The sequence below is a fragment of the Rhopilema esculentum genome, chromosome 16 (assembly GCF_057945365.1).
Source record: "Rhopilema esculentum isolate cy_ngs chromosome 16, ASM5794536v1, whole genome shotgun sequence".
Lineage (NCBI taxonomy): Eukaryota > Metazoa > Cnidaria > Scyphozoa > Rhizostomeae > Rhizostomatidae > Rhopilema > Rhopilema esculentum.
Genome location: NC_142830.1, coordinates 13,251,975 through 13,272,054, shown reverse-complemented (window position 1 = coordinate 13,272,054; position 20,080 = coordinate 13,251,975). Strand labels below are relative to the sequence as shown.

At 36.2% G+C, this 20,080-nt stretch overlaps 3 protein-coding genes across 4 annotated transcripts; all 3 read left to right on the top strand.

Annotated features, from left to right (window-relative positions):
* The first annotated feature begins 1,810 nt into the window (after positions 1-1,810).
* Positions 1,811-18,971, top strand: LOC148958348 (putative skeletal organic matrix protein 5). 2 transcript variants are annotated; one of them, XM_089112922.1, is made up of 5 exons: positions 1,811-2,092; positions 16,145-16,526; positions 16,965-17,094; positions 17,539-17,696; positions 18,067-18,971. In XM_089112922.1, exons 2-5 carry the CDS (start codon positions 16,167-16,169, stop codon positions 18,364-18,366), a joined length of 948 nt encoding a protein of 315 aa, XP_088969048.1. In that variant the 5' UTR covers positions 1,811-2,092; positions 16,145-16,166; the 3' UTR covers positions 18,367-18,971. The 2 variants fall into 2 exon arrangements, with proteins under 2 accessions (XP_088969048.1, XP_088969047.1); XM_089112921.1 differs by lacking the exon at positions 1,811-2,092 and having other exon boundaries at positions 16,004-16,526.
* Positions 2,734-8,030, top strand: LOC135682457 (uncharacterized). Its single transcript, XM_089112912.1, has 5 exons — positions 2,734-4,096; positions 4,535-4,664; positions 5,109-5,266; positions 5,832-6,060; positions 6,659-8,030. Exons 1-5 carry the CDS (start codon positions 3,737-3,739, stop codon positions 6,925-6,927), a joined length of 1,146 nt encoding a protein of 381 aa, XP_088969038.1. The 5' UTR covers positions 2,734-3,736; the 3' UTR covers positions 6,928-8,030.
* Positions 9,813-14,254, top strand: LOC148958349 (uncharacterized). The gene is made up of 5 exons (XM_089112913.1): positions 9,813-10,320; positions 10,759-10,888; positions 11,333-11,490; positions 12,056-12,284; positions 12,883-14,254. The coding sequence occupies exons 1-5, from the start codon at positions 9,961-9,963 to the stop codon at positions 13,149-13,151; spliced, it is 1,146 nt and encodes a 381-aa protein (XP_088969039.1). The 5' UTR covers positions 9,813-9,960; the 3' UTR covers positions 13,152-14,254.
* Positions 18,972-20,080: the final 1,109 nt, after the last annotated feature.

Genomic DNA, 20,080 nt, shown 5'->3' with positions numbered 1-20,080 from the left:
GATGCCACCTCAGTATGGTTGTACCCAGCCACCACAAATAGCTTTGTTTAATATTTATATATAAAGGGGTTCACTGTGGGAAAAGGAAATTTTACAATTTATTTTTTAAAATCAAAGAACGAAGACTTGTTTATGTAAAGACTCACCAGTCAACCTGTAGATATATTATTGTAACCCTAAATGTATTAAATCGTCTGTTGCGAACCATAAATAATTAGGCCTCTTATGTTATGACGAAAATACCTAACAAATTTACGCTAACAGTCAAGTGTGGTAGTCAAAAGTTTCCTATTCTATGTTCCAACTACTTTTTTTCAGTGTTTTTAGAGCTTCTGAATAAGTCAGCATCGTCTTAAAAGGCGATAATATTGTAATCGTTAATGATCGGAGCAGTGACATCTGAGCGTAAACAACAAAACGGTCAATCGTGCTTTAAAAGTGTTAAGAAATTATTAAAGAAACTTAGAAGTCAACAATACCTTTAAGCGTAGAACCTTTCCAAGGGCTTTCCAAGTACTTCGACAAAGTTTCCCTTCTAATATCAACTGTGACACCTATGATGTTTACATCTGAGTCAGTGACAGAGTGGGTCACAACTGTCGTGGCTGCTATGCGGAATCCAGTTATTCTTCTAGATCAGTGTTATCTGGTGAAATTTCCGTTGATTGTAATCTTGCGATTATATTGCGAGACTAGTACATTTTTCTAAAATACTTTGCGTCAACTTTTGTTATTGTCCTACCAGTATTGCGTACTGTCTTTACTTCTCCTATTATCTTGAAATAGTTTTCCATCAATAGCTCATCCAATAGAGTTCTAAAGTGATGACGTCACAAAAATCTATTTTTAGAATTTTTGAATTTTGACTCCATAACCTGAAAAATCATCATGAAATACCTCTAAATGTGCAAAATCAGGCAATGTATTACGAAATGGCAGAGATATGGCCACATGTTAACTGGTTCTCTCCCCATCAAACCTCTGTATTTTGTTCTCTGTTCATAACTTTATGAACAGAGCCAAAATAACAGTGATTCGTTAGCAAACTTCAAATCTTTCATTAGCTATATCTCAACCGATTTCAGACATACTTGGCCAATTTTGCGTATTTGAAAGTATTTCATGGTGATCTTTTACGCTATGTGGTTAAACTTCAAAAAATTCTAAAAATAGGTTTTTGATGACGTCACACTTTAGAACTCTATTTAAATTAGCTAAGATGAACTTCTTTCGCTCGATATAAATCCCGTTTTTCCAGAAAAACGAGAAAAGATTTTTCACCCAATTTGCACAACATTATACATTAATCATTTTTTGTTTTGTTTGTTAGTTTTTTTGTCAGTTGGTATCAATTTGCCTTTTATTGCTTTTTTTTATGCAATTTTTTTATTTTTCATTCAAACGATAGATTCTACATTTTTCTCAAACTACAAAAAATTATATTTTCCAAGACTTTAGCCATACATTTTTTTGCAAATGTGCATCGTCAAAAATCAAGAATTTAACAAACTTTATATTAAGCCGGGTAGAAGGAAGAAATGATTATTTTGTGATTCTAAGCTATGAAGGCTTCACGATTGCAAAAGTTTAAAACCATTTAGCAGATAAACTTTTCTTGTGAATATTCTTTGAACCTGCCAAAAGCTGAATCTACCTCATAGTTTTTCTGATAGATAGTTTTTATCTGAAATTTGCAACAAAAACAATATTTTATTGTGAAACGGGAGTTACATGTACAACCTTTGGTGACGGCTTAGAAAATTTAAAGGACAAAAATATGTACAAAAAAGGAAAATATCAATTAGATCATTGGATTCATTCCTGCCGAATTTGGATCTCCTTCTTTCAACAATGCCGTTGTATCTCCGAGTTTAATATTTAGCACAATTTAATCTTTATCTAGGGAGGCAGTGAAGCTTATCGATTTCCGCACTGCACGGCAAGAAGTGACTCACAGTGTATGGCGTTCTATTGCATCTCGCTATTAGGATGGTTATTTCGTGCATTTATTTTTTATCTAAGAACTGACAGACTCATAAGAAAAGGCAGTCTTTTAACAGCGCTTGAAGTTCAGTATTTCTACGGATATACGGTATGGTTCGATTTTGCTTCATCGGTTTGTTTACGTTTAGGCCTATCCTTACCATTAGGTTTTTCAATATTGTCACTTTTCTGTAAAATTTATGAACTTTTTCTTAAATTTTATTTCTTTGGTACTTGCTAGATTCCTTCTTTTTTCATGGCCGATGCGTTTCAAGGTGATGGCTTGATACACCTCGTCAAAAATATCGGCTTCAAATATTTGACTGTTTGTTTGCGAAGGTAAGCCCAAAAAAATTTAAGAGACAAGTCATAAATAAGAACAAACCAGGTATTCCCTTTCAGATCAACAAACTCGTTTTGTTTAACATGTTTAGGCACTGCGACAAAAACGCTATAGATCCTCCAAAACATCGGTCGGTACCATCACTGTTAATATCCAGAATTATGCTTTCAGAATTCCAATTTTCTTTAAAATCCAATAAATTAAGTTCTTGGGTGTTCCAGATTTTTCAGTTTAATCACTCAATACAGAATTTTCGCCTGAATTCTTTGCTTAACATTGCACGTTTCAAACAAGTGTTTGTACGGCACTTCTCCGTTCTTGCAGTGCAGGTGCAAAGGAGATTTCTCCTGGCTTCACTTCCTGTGGTTAGAGCTGCCTCGAATTGACCCTCAACAAACCGAATTGGCGGTTTCAAAACGAGGTCAATAAATTACGTAATCAATTAATGTCTCTTCAGGAGGGGTAAAACTCTAAAAACAAAAACTACGTGTACAGACGGTAAACGATAGAATTGTCCAAACATTTCACAGGTAGGGAAATATAGATTATCGGATCTAATAAGCTCACTGTCTTGTTACTATAATTGGTAGATTACTTTCTGGCAATGCTTCATGTTCGAAGGATAAAGTACTTCTTCATAATAAAGGGATTTATATTTGTTAAAGTTTTCGATTTAACAAATGCTGGCACTTTAATTGAATGAACACGGGCCGTAATGGATGTCACTATCAATGACTTGGGGTATTTACGTGTTCAGTTTAAACTAGTATCACAGAACAATGCTCAAGCAGAAAACACTTGTGAGGTGTTACGCGCTAACTAGCATACATGGTTTCAATTTGATTTCAAAATATTTCAATGGATAACGCAATGGTACTTGAATTTAGAATTTAACTCTTTGTCTGCTGTCTAGAGTTTCCAGTAATTAACAAAAAGACTTTTTTGAGAAAATATAAGTTTTAAAAGGGTACAATATATGAAATTTTATGCAAGGTAAATTCCAGGAGCCTAGAAACGCTGTGTAGCTACATAAAAAGAAGTGGGCTAAAGAGCGAGGATTGAGGAACTCAATACATGAAAATCGAAAATCAAAGAAGTTAAAACCACCTCTGATTAAGACCTAATTAGACATAATTTTCAGCGCATCGTCTGAAAAATGTTTCAACATAAAGAGAAAGTAGTTAATCGAAAAGAGTTGATTGAAAAAATTAGTCTTTTCGAAACCTATTGATACATAGAAATCTTAAACAGTCTTTTCATCAGAAAATGAATCTAGTATAACCATGAAACAAAAACCACCTGCAGATTTGGTAAACCATTCTTTCTGGTGAGAATGTTCGGTTAAATTACAAATCATCAACAAATTTAACAAACCTATTTCAATTTTGATTGAAGTAAGACGCTGCTGAAATGAAGAAGCATAGTTCAGTAGCAAAGGCATATATCATGTCAATCAAGGCGGTAATTTTGTCAATTTCCGTTGGCTGTAATCTTGCGACAATATTGCGAGAGAGCTGCAAGTATTATGGAGACTTTAACATTGTTTTAAAAGACATGGCAGTGACAGGCAATGTGTTAAGAACATTTTCCGGGAAAACTAAGCGGCAATGCACACTCGAGTGTATGTCAAGCCTTGAGTGTAAATCACTGAACTTTAAAGAAGACGGTGGACAATGCGAGCTGCTTGATCGAAATTTGACATCAAGTATGACAGCTATCAGCAAAAGAATTGGGTGGGTGTACATGACAACAGATGAAAAAGCTTCTAATGTAAGTATTCTTGAAAATAATCTGGGTACCAAAGCCTACAAAATTGGGAAGAGAGATGAATTTCTTAAGCTTTGTTGCCTAGGGTATGTTAGAAATAACTTTGAGTAAGTCCGCAATCATATGTGAACCCATTAAAAATGGCTTTAAAACAATAAGTAAGTAAGGAAAGAGAAAGTGTAAGACAACTTTGGTCTTGGCAATACATTAATAATGTTTGATAATAAATGGTAAGATCATTCTAAAAACCTCCTTTCATTCTTTCTTTGGTTTCATTCGACATTATATTGATTAGAATGTACAGCAAACGTGGTCTATACTCTTAGGAAAGACCATCTACCTATCAAAATTCTCGCTTTCTAACGCCCCTATAAAACTGTGTCCATGACGATAAAGATTGTTCTCATATAAAATGTTTCACTTGCAATGTCTTGTCACTAGGTTGGTCCACGGTGTGCATTTTTGTCTCCTTGCCAAAATGGTGGCAAATGTGTGGATACATGCACTGAAGATGGGTTCAAGTGCCAATGCAAAGAAATGTTTACAGGCAAATATTGCGAAAATGAAAGAAGTAAGGGACACTCTCGTACCTGTAAAATGCAGCAACGTAGAAGCCCCGTAGAAGCTCTACTTTCCATTATCAGTAATTTGAAAAATATGTGTGTATTTACGTGTTAGTATATTAAAAATTTGAACTTCTATTCACTAATTTTACACCAGCTATTTTACATGCAATTAAACTTTAATTGCCTTAAAAACTAGGTGCTCTAAAGAAACAATAATTTGACAAAAACATTGGTTCACAGCTGTACTGTCATCTTTTATGAGATTGAAACCAGCAGACTTGAATATCATCACCGGCCTGTGGTAACAAAGCCATTTTCATTCAGAAGCTCTACCCAACTAAAAACCAACCAACGATATTTTCAGTCACGTGTATTCTAGAAAACAAGTACTTTTGATATGAAGCCAAATAGGATGTCTTAAGCAAGTTTCCTCTTTCTGCATTTTCAAGGTTTTGCCAGTTGCCAAGCAGCCTACGAAGCGGGTTATCGCAATGATGGTGTTTACTTGCTTTCAAACATTGGACACCATTATTGTGTTCTGAACGGGACAACGACTTGTAGCGGCGTTGGAGGTTGGACACTAGTGTTAAAGACGGATGGAAGACTGGTAAGAACAACTTTGCTACAAAAATCGCTTATTATCAGGTCAAGAACCAAACAGAAAATTCAGCTTAATGCATAGATTAATAGCATTTTTTGGACAATTATGTGGGTAAATATTTTCGAAATGCTTCTATGGACACATTCATTGAAAAAGGTAATAACAATTTTGTATCAGTTCGAGGAGTTGAGAGAGAGCGTAAGAAATCTATATCTTATGAGATTGTTCTAGTTCTCCGTATTACAGATAAGTCCTCCCCACCCACCCTCCCCCCCCCACCAATCCGTAGGTATCCTTCCTCAAATTAGCCAACTTCCCTCCACAAGTGAGCCCCCTCAATCCTTCAAATTAGCCCAACACTCTCCTCAAGTAGGTCTCTTTCTTCCTCAAAACAAGCTCCTGTGCCATAAGGCCATAAACCAAAAATGATTTCTATGCCAGTGAAAATTAAATTGAGTACAGCAGATGACAGGCTGCCTTTAAAAGTGAAGCAAAACATGACAATCTTTACTATCTCTAGGATATTTTCTAATGCTCTTGTAAATATGATTTCTCTATACTCTCACGGTAGAACACATTTCAATACGAGTCAAGTCACTGGACATCAAGCAGTGTCTACAACAACGTTTATGCTTTGACAGAGGGTTTTCTTGGCGACCAGGAAGCGAAGTTTCCAGCATTCAATGCATTGCCGGTTACTCACGTTTGTGTTGGGATGAGGTTGGGAAGTGAGAAAAGCTATATTACGCTAGGTCATACATCAACTTCACTTTTGACACACTTTCAAGGCCCATTTCATGGTAAGTTACTGAACCATAAAGACATTACCAAATGTCATAATGATTGGCATCTTAACGAACCACTCTACTAATCAATGACAGTTTAAAGAGTCTCCTTTTATGTGACGGCTACGTTTGGTTCTTTTCTGGACGAATATATCATTGCCTTTGAATGAAGTAAATGAATGTTTCTAGCCAGAAGAGTAACTAAAGTAACTTAAAAAGCCAGTAAAGTAACTACTAAAATTACAGCATAGTGTAGTGTGAATATTTAAAGTTTTTAAAGCATTAAAGACCTACTTTGACGGTCTCTGAGAAAAAAAGTGACTTTGAATACATATTATGTAGAATAAATAGAATTGCATGAATACGTAATCATTTTTGCAATATTTTTTAACTTTTATTATCAACAATTGTTTTCAATAGTGCTACAAAAAAACAATACCTTCATTCACTGCAAAGTGTTTCAGCATCTTCTGATTACCTCTTAATGACTTTGAATTCTGTTTTGGGTTAACAAATGGGACCAATAGATATATTTGTGCTCAACAGTAGCGCTTATTGCACTGGTGACCGAAGTGTGATCCTTGACTAACTATACAATTGTCTTCTTTAAAAGCAACTATTCAGGAAAGTAATTGGCGCAATTTGTTGAAAGGAAGCCAGCTCCAGCCCTATTGCAATAGACAAGGGTTCAATAACGTCATTACCGGTAGTGTAGACGCTCGAGTGAGGATTGGAATCCTTGGCAACAACGAGAACAACTGCATCACCCCTGATTCAGCTATTGGCATAGGTATTGGCGGTTCTCATTTACAACCCACTGGCGTTTATACTGGAGCGACAAAGAGTGCACAGAAGGTTTTCGGATATATACTCATAAAATAAGTAGATCTGAAGTGAAGAAGTAATGATAACGAATTGATTTCATTACTTTTTGACTAATATCTAGCACTTTAAGAGCACAGTACAAGAGCTATACTTTGTAATGTCCAATGGGTTACGTAACAGGGCATCTGCATCTCCATTTGTCTTTCCTGGACGATGATAAATTCTAAACGGACTGTTTTCTGCAAATATGCCAAATAGTGTTGATTAGCAGAGATAACCTCTGAACTAGTCTGTAATGGCCCACTTCAAGGCAACAAGCCCTAATTTCCCACGGTACATATGATAAAACTTTCAGATTGAGTTAGTGTACGAGATTCGTATGATATCATTCTTATTTGTTTATCCTGTTTTTGATAAAGAACTGCACACAAAAATCCTTTTCAATTGCATCAGTGTGGATTATGTATGCCAAGTCGAAATCAGGATATGCCATTATTGATGTACTAGTTATATGGCTAATGAGTTGCTCTAGTCATTTCTGATGTTCCGGTTTCCATTTTACCAATTGTCCATTTGTTTTCTTTGGTATTTTTGAGCTTATCAGAAGCTCAAAACTTTTTGAACTATTTAAGTATTTTTAATCTGTCAGAAGCTCATTAGTTGGACAGGCAATTGTTAAAAAATTGGGGATAAATCGACGATGATATCCCAGAAGGCCTAGTAATTGTCCCACTTCACCAACGATTGACCTTGTAACCTTGTTCTCATGAATTGCAATTGTTCCATTGTTTTTTTGTGGGACATCTCAACATCAGAAGCTAACGGTAGTCCCGTTACGGTAGCACCTTGTAATTTCCCTGTTTTCTTTTTTTAAAGCCTCTAATGAAATGATCTGAGTTTCCACAAATAAAGCAATGATCACATTTAAACTTCCAACTTCTTTGTATGAAGTGTCCATTGAGCGCTGAGAGTTTTATTGGATTTCGCTTATTCTTTCCGATAATTTTTCACTTCATCGATTCTGTTTTGATGGCTGCAAAGTTACAGCTCATTTGTTCTAGTACTGCAAGAGGTTTTTCTGAATTATCAACATTTTATGTGTGTTTGTGAAAGAGCTTTGTCTGCCACTAAAATTTCATTGACTCTATTTACTTTTGTACTTAGAGCTAGCCTTTTCCTGCCTCTATGCTTCGGCTAAACCTGCCAGTTGCATTTCATTGATTACGATTTCACCATCAACTTTAACTTCTTTTAAAAATAGATGCAGACGCATGCGAATTGTATCATCTGCTAAACCAGTTTCAACTGGTTGGCGAAAAAATCCACTCACTTAACTCGGACTTTACTTTAGATCAGCTCCTGTTTCCTCTCTGCGTGCAAATAAAATCTTTTGTGTGCAGTCCATGGCACGTATGAGAAAGTTTACAGGGTCCTCATTCTAATATTGCGACATTGTAAGAAGATGTTGGCAAAGGTTTGTGGCACTTCCCTCCTTATAATCATTCTAATCAGGGGGCGCAGGGGGCGCGATTTTGCTTTTTATCACGTGACCCTATGACGTACATTGTGATAACTCGGAATTTTCCTGTCATTATTAGAGAGTCTACAAAACACGACGCGACAGGTCCAGGCGAACTAAATTCGTTTAGACGCGTGTTGTAAACATTAATATTGCACTGTATACCAGTAGCAGCAATAACAGATTATCACAATCTACGTCACGGTGTCACGTGATTCATTTCCCGCCATAATTTTGAAAGGGTTTTTAAGTAGGAAAATGAATTCAGAAAGGAAAAATATTTCAACAACACTCTCATACAGCATTTTACTTTAAGTTAATAGAAGAAAAAAATTGGCGCCAAAAGCGTGTCACTTGTCCTTTAAATTAGACCATTTCAACCATCGTTCTCAATACAAGTCTTCTTTTGTTTGTCCACATCCACCTCCCAATGCTTTAAGTAGGGACCCCTTACTTTGGGCGCCGAACTTGTTAGACACTCTATTAAAATGGAGAATGACACCAACAATCAAGATATTTTTTGCGATATTCCAGGCCAGGAATTTCGTAAAAAAGGCGAATAAAATCTTGGCCTAGCCTAACAACAACAATGGTTTCGAAGCAAGGTCGGTAAATGACGTAATCAACTGATATCTCTTCTTTAAACATAAGCAACGTGTACACATGGTAAGCGATTGAATTGTCTATGAATTTCACAGGTAGGGAAATCTAGATTATTGGACCTAATGAGCTCACTGTCTTGTTACTATAGTTCATTTTCTGGTAATGCTTCATGTTCGAAGGATAAAGTACTTCTTCATAATAACGGGATTTAAGTTTGTTAAAGTTTTCGATTTAACAAATGCTGGCACTTTAATTGAATGAACACGGGCCGTAATGGATGTCACTATCAATGACTTGGGGTATTTACGTGTTCAGTTTAAACTAGTATCACAGAACAATGCTCAAGCAGAAAACACTTGTGAGGTGTTACGCGCTAACTAGCATACATGGTTTCAATTTGATTTCAAAATATTTCAATGGATAACGCAATGGTACTTGAATTTAGAATTTAACTCTTTGTCTGCTGTCTAGAGTTTCCAGTAATTAACAAAAAGACTTTTTTGAGAAAATATAAGTTTTAAAAGGGTACAATATATGAAATTTTATGCAAGGTAAATTCCAGGAGCCTAGAAACGCTGTGTAGCTACATAAAAAGAAGTGGGCTAAAGAGCGAGGATTGAGGAACTCAATACATGAAAATCGAAAATCAAAGAAGTTAAAACCACCTCTGATTAAGACCTAATTAGACATAATTTTCAGCGCATCGTCTGAAAAATGTTTCAACATAAAGAGAAAGTAGTTAATCGAAAAGAGTTGATTGAAAAAATTAGTCTTTTCGAAACCTATTGATACATAGAAATCTTAAACAGTCTTTTCATCAGAAAATGAATCTAGTATAACCATGAAACAAAAACCACCTGCAGATTTGGTAAACCATTCTTTCTGGTGAGAATGTTCGGTTAAATTACAAATCATCAACAAATTTAACAAACCTATTTCAATTTTGATTGAAGTAAGACGCTGCTGAAATGAAGAAGCATAGTTCAGTAGCAAAGGCATATATCATGTCAATCAAGGCGGTAATTTTGTCAATTTCCGTTGGCTGTAATCTTGCGACAATATTGCGAGAGAGCTGCAAGTATTATGGAGACTTTAACATTGTTTTAAAAGACATGGCAGTGACAGGCAATGTGTTAAGAACATTTTCCGGGAAAACTAAGCGGCAATGCACACTCGAGTGTATGTCAAGCCTTGAGTGTAAATCACTGAACTTTAAAGAAGACGGTGGACAATGCGAGCTGCTTGATCGAAATTTGACATCAAGTATGACAGCTATCAGCAAAAGAATTGGGTGGGTGTACATGACAACAGATGAAAAAGCTTCTAATGTAAGTATTCTTGAAAATAATCTGGGTACCAAAGCCTACAAAATTGGGAAGAGAGATGAATTTCTTAAGCTTTGTTGCCTAGGGTATGTTAGAAATAACTTTGAGTAAGTCCGCAATCATATGTGAACCCATTAAAAATGGCTTTAAAACAATAAGTAAGTAAGGAAAGAGAAAGTGTAAGACAACTTTGGTCTTGGCAATACATTAATAATGTTTGATAATAAATGGTAAGATCATTCTAAAAACCTCCTTTCATTCTTTCTTTGGTTTCATTCGACATTATATTGATTAGAATGTACAGCAAACGTGGTCTATACTCTTAGGAAAGACCATCTACCTATCAAAATTCTCGCTTTCTAACGCCCCTATAAAACTGTGTCCATGACGATAAAGATTGTTCTCATATAAAATGTTTCACTTGCAATGTCTTGTCACTAGGTTGGTCCACGGTGTGCATTTTTGTCTCCTTGCCAAAATGGTGGCAAATGTGTGGATACATGCACTGAAGATGGGTTCAAGTGCCAATGCAAAGAAATGTTTACAGGCAAATATTGCGAAAATGAAAGAAGTAAGGGACACTCTCGTACCTGTAAAATGCAGCAACGTAGAAGCCCCGTAGAAGCTCTACTTTCCATTATCAGTAATTTGAAAAATATGTGTGTATTTACGTGTTAGTATATTAAAAATTTGAACTTCTATTCACTAATTTTACACCAGCTATTTTACATGCAATTAAACTTTAATTGCCTTAAAAACTAGGTGCTCTAAAGAAACAATAATTTGACAAAAACATTGGTTCACAGCTGTACTGTCATCTTTTATGAGATTGAAACCAGCAGACTTGAATATCATCACCGGCCTGTGGTAACAAAGCCATTTTCATTCAGAAGCTCTACCCAACTAAAAACCAACCAACGATATTTTCAGTCACGTGTATTCTAGAAAACAAGTACTTTTGATATGAAGCCAAATAGGATGTCTTAAGCAAGTTTCCTCTTTCTGCATTTTCAAGGTTTTGCCAGTTGCCAAGCAGCCTACGAAGCGGGTTATCGCAATGATGGTGTTTACTTGCTTTCAAACATTGGACACCATTATTGTGTTCTGAACGGGACAACGACTTGTAGCGGCGTTGGAGGTTGGACACTAGTGTTAAAGACGGATGGAAGACTGGTAAGAACAACTTTGCTACAAAAATCGCTTATTATCAGGTCAAGAACCAAACAGAAAATTCAGCTTAATGCATAGATTAATAGCATTTTTTGGACAATTATGTGGGTAAATATTTTCGAAATGCTTCTATGGACACATTCATTGAAAAAGGTAATAACAATTTTGTATCAGTTCGAGGAGTTGAGAGAGAGCGTAAGAAATCTATATCTTATGAGATTGTTCTAGTTCTCCGTATTACAGATAAGTCCTCCCCACCCACCCTCCCCCCCCCACCAATCCGTAGGTATCCTTCCTCAAATTAGCCAACTTCCCTCCACAAGTGAGCCCCCTCAATCCTTCAAATTAGCCCAACACTCTCCTCAAGTAGGTCTCTTTCTTCCTCAAAACAAGCTCCTGTGCCATAAGGCCATAAACCAAAAATGATTTCTATGCCAGTGAAAATTAAATTGAGTACAGCAGATGACAGGCTGCCTTTAAAAGTGAAGCAAAACATGACAATCTTTACTATCTCTAGGATATTTTCTAATGCTCTTGTAAATATGATTTCTCTATACTCTCACGGTAGAACACATTTCAATACGAGTCAAGTCACTGGACATCAAGCAGTGTCTACAACAACGTTTATGCTTTGACAGAGGGTTTTCTTGGCGACCAGGAAGCGAAGTTTCCAGCATTCAATGCATTGCCGGTTACTCACGTTTGTGTTGGGATGAGGTTGGGAAGTGAGAAAAGCTATATTACGCTAGGTCATACATCAACTTCACTTTTGACACACTTTCAAGGCCCATTTCATGGTAAGTTACTGAACCATAAAGACATTACCAAATGTCATAATGATTGGCATCTTAACGAACCACTCTACTAATCAATGACAGTTTAAAGAGTCTCCTTTTATGTGACGGCTACGTTTGGTTCTTTTCTGGACGAATATATCATTGCCTTTGAATGAAGTAAATGAATGTTTCTAGCCAGAAGAGTAACTAAAGTAACTTAAAAAGCCAGTAAAGTAACTACTAAAATTACAGCATAGTGTAGTGTGAATATTTAAAGTTTTTAAAGCATTAAAGACCTACTTTGACGGTCTCTGAGAAAAAAAGTGACTTTGAATACATATTATGTAGAATAAATAGAATTGCATGAATACGTAATCATTTTTGCAATATTTTTTAACTTTTATTATCAACAATTGTTTTCAATAGTGCTACAAAAAAACAATACCTTCATTCACTGCAAAGTGTTTCAGCATCTTCTGATTACCTCTTAATGACTTTGAATTCTGTTTTGGGTTAACAAATGGGACCAATAGATATATTTGTGCTCAACAGTAGCGCTTATTGCACTGGTGACCGAAGTGTGATCCTTGACTAACTATACAATTGTCTTCTTTAAAAGCAACTATTCAGGAAAGTAATTGGCGCAATTTGTTGAAAGGAAGCCAGCTCCAGCCCTATTGCAATAGACAAGGGTTCAATAACGTCATTACCGGTAGTGTAGACGCTCGAGTGAGGATTGGAATCCTTGGCAACAACGAGAACAACTGCATCACCCCTGATTCAGCTATTGGCATAGGTATTGGCGGTTCTCATTTACAACCCACTGGCGTTTATACTGGAGCGACAAAGAGTGCACAGAAGGTTTTCGGATATATACTCATAAAATAAGTAGATCTGAAGTGAAGAAGTAATGATAACGAATTGATTTCATTACTTTTTGACTAATATCTAGCACTTTAAGAGCACAGTACAAGAGCTATACTTTGTAATGTCCAATGGGTTACGTAACAGGGCATCTGCATCTCCATTTGTCTTTCCTGGACGATGATAAATTCTAAACGGACTGTTTTCTGCAAATATGCCAAATAGTGTTGATTAGCAGAGATAACCTCTGAACTAGTCTGTAATGGCCCACTTCAAGGCAACAAGCCCTAATTTCCCACGGTACATATGATAAAACTTTCAGATTGAGTTAGTGTACGAGATTCGTATGATATCATTCTTATTTGTTTATCCTGTTTTTGATAAAGAACTGCACACAAAAATCCTTTTCAATTGCATCAGTGTGGATTATGTATGCCAAGTCGAAATCAGGATATGCCATTATTGATGTACTAGTTATATGGCTAATGAGTTGCTCTAGTCATTTCTGATGTTCCGGTTTCCATTTTACCAATTGTCCATTTGTTTTCTTTGGTATTTTTGAGCTTATCAGAAGCTCAAAACTTTTTGAACTATTTAAGTATTTTTAATCTGTCAGAAGCTCATTAGTTGGACAGGCAATTGTTAAAAAATTGGGGATAAATCGACGATGATATCCCAGAAGGCCTAGTAATTGTCCCACTTCACCAACGATTGACCTTGTAACCTTGTTCTCATGAATTGCAATTGTTCCATTGTTTTTTTGTGGGACATCTCAACATCAGAAGCTAACGGTAGTCCCGTTACGGTAGCACCTTGTAATTTCCCTGTTTTCTTTTTTTAAAGCCTCTAATGAAATGATCTGAGTTTCCACAAATAAAGCAATGATCACATTTAAACTTCCAACTTCTTTGTATGAAGTGTCCATTGAGCGCTGAGAGTTTTATTGGATTTCGCTTATTCTTTCCGATAATTTTTCACTTCATCGATTCTGTTTTGATGGCTGCAAAGTTACAGCTCATTTGTTCTAGTACTGCAAGAGGTTTTTCTGAATTATCAACATTTTATGTGTGTTTGTGAAAGAGCTTTGTCTGCCACTAAAATTTCATTGACTCTATTTACTTTTGTACTTAGAGCTAGCCTTTTCCTGCCTCTATGCTTCGGCTAAACCTGCCAGTTGCATTTCATTGATTACGATTTCACCATCAACTTTAACTTCTTTTAAAAATAGATGCAGACGCATGCGAATTGTATCATCTGCTAAACCAGTTTCAACTGGTTGGCGAAAAAATCCACTCACTTAACTCGGACTTTACTTTAGATCAGCTCCTGTTTCCTCTCTGCGTGCAAATAAAATCTTTTGTGTGCAGTCCATGGCACGTATGAGAAAGTTTACAGGGTCCTCATTCTAATATTGCGACATTGTAAGAAGATGTTGGCAAAGGTTTGTGGCACTTCCCTCCTTATAATCATTCTAATCAGGGGGCGCAGGGGGCGCGATTTTGCTTTTTATCACGTGACCCTATGACGTACATTGTGATAACTCGGAATTTTCCTGTCATTATTAGAGAGTCTACAAAACACGACGCGACAGGTCCAGGCGAACTAAATTCGTTTAGACGCGTGTTGTAAACATTAATATTGCACTGTATACCAGTAGCAGCAATAACAGATTATCACAATCTACGTCACGGTGTCACGTGATTCATTTCCCGCCATAATTTTGAAAGGGTTTTTAAGTAGGAAAATGAATTCAGAAAGGAAAAATATTTCAACAACACTCTCATACAGCATTTTACTTTAAGTTAATAGAAGAAAAAAATTGGCGCCAAAAGCGTGTCACTTGTCCTTTAAATTAGACCATTTCAACCATCGTTCTCAATACAAGTCTTCTTTTGTTTGTCCACATCCACCTCCCAATGCTTTAAGTAGGGACCCCTTACTTTGGGCGCCGAACTTGTTAGACACTCTATTAAAATGGAGAATGACACCAACAATCAAGATATTTTTTGCGATATTCCAGGCCAGGAATTTCGTAAAAAAGGCGAATAAAATCTTGGCCTAGCCTAACAACAACAATGGTTTCGAAGCAAGGTCGGTAAATGACGTAATCAACTGATATCTCTTCTTTAAACATAAGCAACGTGTACACATGGTAAGCGATTGAATTGTCTATGAATTTCACAGGTAGGGAAATCTAGATTATTGGACCTAATGAGCTCACTGTCTTGTTACTATAGTTCATTTTCTGGTAATGCTTCATGTTCGAAGGATAAAGTACTTCTTCATAATAACGGGATTTAAGTTTGTTAAAGTTTTCGATTTAACAAATGCTGGCACTTTAATTGAATGAACACGGGCCGTAATGGATGTCACTATCAATGACTTGGGGTATTTACGTGTTCAGTTTAAACTAGTATCACAGAACAATGCTCAAGCAAGAGACACTTGTCAAATGTTACGCACTAACTAGCATACATGGTTTCAATTTGATTTCAAAATATTTCAATGGATAACGCAATGGTACTTGAATTTAGAATTTAACTCTTTGTCTGCTGTCTAGAGTTTCCAGTAATTAACAAAAAGACTTTTTTGAGAAAATATAAGTTTTAAAAGGGTACAATATATGAAATTTTATGCAAGGTAAATTCCAGGAGCCTAGAAACGCTGTGTAGCTACATAAAAAGAAGTGGGCTAAAGAGCGAGGATTGAGGAACTCAATACATGAAAATCGAAAATCAAAGAAGTTAAAACCACCTCTGATTAAGACCTAATTAGACATAATTTTCAGCGCATCGTCTGAAAAATGTTTTAACATAAAGAGAAAGTAGTTAATCGAAAAGAGTTGATTGAAAAAATTAGTCTTTTCGAAACCTATTGATACATAGAAATCTTAATCAGTCTTTTCATCGGAAAGTGAATCTAGTATAACCATGAAACAAAAACCACCTGCAGATTTGGTAAACCAATCGGTTAAATTACAAATCATCAACAAATTTAACAAATCTATTTCAATTTAGATTGAAGTAAGACGCTGCTGAAATGAAGAAGCATAGTTCAGTAGCAAAGGCATATATCATGTCAATCAAGGCGGTAATTTTGTCACTTTCCGTTGGTTGTAATCTTGCGACAATATTGCGAGAGAGCTGCAAGTATTATGGAGACTTTAGCATTGTTTTAAAAGACATGGCAGTGACAGGCAATGTGTTAAGAACATTTTCCGGGAAAACTAAGCGGCAATGCACACTCGAGTGTATGTCAAACCTTGAGTGTAAATCACTGAACTTTAAAGAAGACGGTGGACGATGTGAGTTGCTTGATCGGAATTTGACATCAAGTATGACAGCTATCAGCAAAAGACTTGGCTGGGTGTACATGACAACAGACGAAGAAGCTTCTAATGTAAGTATTCTTGAAAATAATCTGGGTACCAAAGCCTACAAAATTGGGAAGAGAGATGAATTTCTTAAGCTTTGTTGCCTAGGGTATGTTAGAAATAACTTTGAGTAAGTCCGCAATCATATGTGAACCCATTAAAGTTGGCTTTAAAACAATAAGTAAGTAAGGAAAGAGAAAGTGTAAGACAACTTTGGTCGTGGCAATACATTAATAATATTTGATAATAAATGGTAAGATCATTCTAAAAACCTCCTTTCATTCTTTCTTTGGTTTCTTTCGACATTATATTGATTAGAATGTACAGCAAACGTGGTCTATACTCTTAGGAAAGACCATCTACCTATCAAAATTCTCTCTTTCTTACGCCCCTATAAAACTGTGTCCATGACGATAAAGATTGTTCTCATATAAAATGTTTCACTTGCAATGTCTTGTCACTAGGTTGGTCCACGGTGTGCATTATTGTCTCCTTGCCAAAATGGTGGTAAATGTGTGGATACATGCACTGAAGATGGGTTCAAGTGCCAATGCAAAGAAATGTTTACAGGCAAATACTGCGAAAATGAAAGAAGTAAGGGACACTATCGTACCTGTAAAATGCAGCAACGTAGAAGCCCCGCAGAAGCTCTACTTTCCATTATCAGTAATTTGAAAAATATGTGTGTATTTACGTGTTAGTATATTAAAAATTTGAACTTCTATTCACTAATTTTACACCAGCTATTTTACATGCAATCAAACTTTAATTGCCTTAAAGACTAGGTGCTCTAAAGAAACAATAATTTGACAAAAACATTGGTTCACAGCTGTACTGTCATCTTTTATGAGATTGAAACCAGCAGACTTGAATATCATCACCGGCCTGTGGTAACAAAGCCATTTTCATTCAGAAGCTCTACCCATCTAAAAACCAACCATCGATGCCTACAGTCACATGTATTCTATAAAACAAGTACCTTTGATGTGAAACCAAAAAGGATGTGTTAAGCAAGTTTCCTCTTTCTGCATTTTCAAGGTTTTGCCAGTTGCCAAGCAGCCTACGAAGCGGGTTATCGCAAGGATGGTGTTTACTTGCTTTCAAACATTGGACACCATCATTGTGTTCTGAATGGGACAACGACTTGTAGCGGCGTTGGAGGTTGGACACTAGTGTTAAAGACGGATGGAAGACTGGTAAGAACAACTCTTCTACAAAAATCGCTTATTATCAGATCAAGAACCAAACAGAAAATTAAGCTTAATGCATAAATTAATAACATTTTTTGGACAATTATGTGGGTAAATATTTTCGAAATGCTTCTATGGACACATTCATTGAAAAAGGTAACAACAATTTTGTATCAGGTCGAGGAGTTGAGAGAGAGCGTAAGAAATCTATATCTTATGAGATTGTTCTAGTGATTTCTATGCCAGTGAAAATTAAATTGAGTACAGCAGATGACAGGCTGCCTTTAAAAATGAAGCAAAACATGACAATCTTTATCATCTCTAGGATATTTTCTAATGCTCTTGTAAATATGATTTCTCTATACTCTCACGGTAGAACACATTTCGATACGAGTCAAGTCACTGGGCATCAAGCAGCGTCTACAACCACGTTTATGCTTTGACAGAGGGTTTTCTTGGCGACCAGGAAGCGAAGTTTCCAGCATTCAATGCATTGCCGTTTACTCACGTTTGTGTTGGGATGAGGTTGGGAAGTGAGAAAAGCTATATTACGCTAGGTCATACATCAACTTCACTTTTGACACACTTTCAAGGCCCATTTCATGGGAAGTTACTGAACCATAAAGACATTACCAAATGTCATAATGATTGTCATCTTAACGAACCACTCTACTAATCAATGACAGTTTAAAGAGTCTCCTTTTGTGTGACGGCTACGTTTGATTCTTTTCTGGACGAATATATCATTGCCTTTGAATGAAGTAAATGAATGTTTCTAGCCAGAAGAGTAACTAAAGTAACTTAAAAAGCCAGTAAAGTAACTACTAAAATTACAGCATAGTGCAGTGTGAATATTTAAAGTTTTTAAAGCATTAAAGACCTACTTTGACGGTCTCTGAGAAAAAAAGTGACTTTGAATACATATTATGTAGAATAAATAGACTTGCATGAATACGTAATCATTTTTGCAATATTTTTTAACTTTTATTATCAACAATTGTTTTCAATAGTGCTACAAAAAAACAATACCTTAATTCACTGCAAAGTGTTTCAGCATCTTCTGATTACCTCTTAATTACTTTGAATTCTGTTTTTGGTTGACAAATGGGACCAATAGATATATTTGTGCTTAACAGTAGCGCTTATTGCACTGGTGACCGAAGTGTGATCCTTGACTAACTATACAATTGTCTTCTTTAAAAGCAACTATTCAGGAAAGCAATTGGCGCAATTTGTTGAAAGGAAGCCAGCTCCAGCCATATTGCAATAGGCAAGGGCTCAATAACATCATTACCGGTAGTGTAGACGCTCGAGTGAGGATTGGAATCCTTGGCAACAACGGCAACGACTGCATCACCCCTGATTCAGCCATTGGCATAGGTATTGGCGGTTCTCATTTACAACCCACTGGCGTTTATACTGGAGCGACAATGAGTGCACAGAAGGTTTTCGGATATATACTCATAAAATAAGTAGATCTGAAGTGAAGAAGCAATGATAACGAATTGATTTCATCACTTTTCGACTAATATCTAGCACTTTAAGAGCACAGTACAAGAGCTATACTTTGTAATGTCCAGTGGGTTACGTAACAGGGCATCTGCATCTCCATTTGTCTTTCCTGGACGATAATAAATTCTAAACGGACTGTTGTCTGTAAATATGCCAAATAGTGTTGATTAGCAGAGATAACCTCTGAACTAGTCTGTAATGGCCCACTTCAAGGCAACAAGCCCTAATTTCCCACGGTACATATGATAAAACTTTCAGATTGAGTTAGTGTACGAGATTCGTATGATATCATTCTTATTTGTTTATCCTGTTTTTGATAAAGAACTGCACACAAAAATCCTTTTCAATTGCATCAGTGTGGATTATGTATGCCAAGTCGAAATCAGGATATGCCATTATTGATGTACTAGTTATATGGCTAATGAGTTGCTCTAGTCATTTCTGATGTTCCGGTTTCCATTTTACCAATTGTCCATTTGTTTTCTTTGGTATTTTTGAGCTTATCAGAAGCTCAAAACTTTTTGAACTATTTAAGTATTTTTAATCTGTCAGAAGCTCATTAGTTGGACAGGCAATTGTTAAAAAATTGGGGATAAATCGACGATGATATCCCAGAAGGCCTAGTAATTGTCCCACTTCACCAACGATTGACCTTGTAACCTTGTTCTCATGAATTGCAATTGTTCCATTGTTTTTTTGTGGGACATCTCAACATCAGAAGCTAACGGTAGTCCCGTTACGGTAGCACCTTGTAATTTCCCTGTTTTCTTTTTTTAAAGCCTCTAATGAAATGATCTGAGTTTCCACAAATAAAGCAATGATCACATTTAAACTTCCAACTTCTTTGTATGAAGTGTCCATTGAGCGCTGAGAGTTTT

Coding starts and splice junctions, on each gene's coding strand:
- LOC135682457 (XM_089112912.1), top strand. CDS start 3,737: ATGAAGAAGCATAGTTCAGTAGCAAAGGCATATATCATGTCAATCAAG. Junction 4,665..5,108: donor ATATTGCGAAAATGAAAGAA/GTAAGGGACACT, acceptor TGCATTTTCAAG/GTTTTGCCAGTTGCCAAGCA. Junction 5,267..5,831: donor TAAAGACGGATGGAAGACTG/GTAAGAACAACT, acceptor CTCTCACGGTAG/AACACATTTCAATACGAGTC.
- LOC148958349 (XM_089112913.1), top strand. CDS start 9,961: ATGAAGAAGCATAGTTCAGTAGCAAAGGCATATATCATGTCAATCAAG. Junction 10,889..11,332: donor ATATTGCGAAAATGAAAGAA/GTAAGGGACACT, acceptor TGCATTTTCAAG/GTTTTGCCAGTTGCCAAGCA. Junction 11,491..12,055: donor TAAAGACGGATGGAAGACTG/GTAAGAACAACT, acceptor CTCTCACGGTAG/AACACATTTCAATACGAGTC.
- LOC148958348 (XM_089112922.1), top strand. CDS start 16,167: ATGAAGAAGCATAGTTCAGTAGCAAAGGCATATATCATGTCAATCAAG. Junction 17,095..17,538: donor ATACTGCGAAAATGAAAGAA/GTAAGGGACACT, acceptor TGCATTTTCAAG/GTTTTGCCAGTTGCCAAGCA. Junction 17,697..18,066: donor TAAAGACGGATGGAAGACTG/GTAAGAACAACT, acceptor CTCTCACGGTAG/AACACATTTCGATACGAGTC.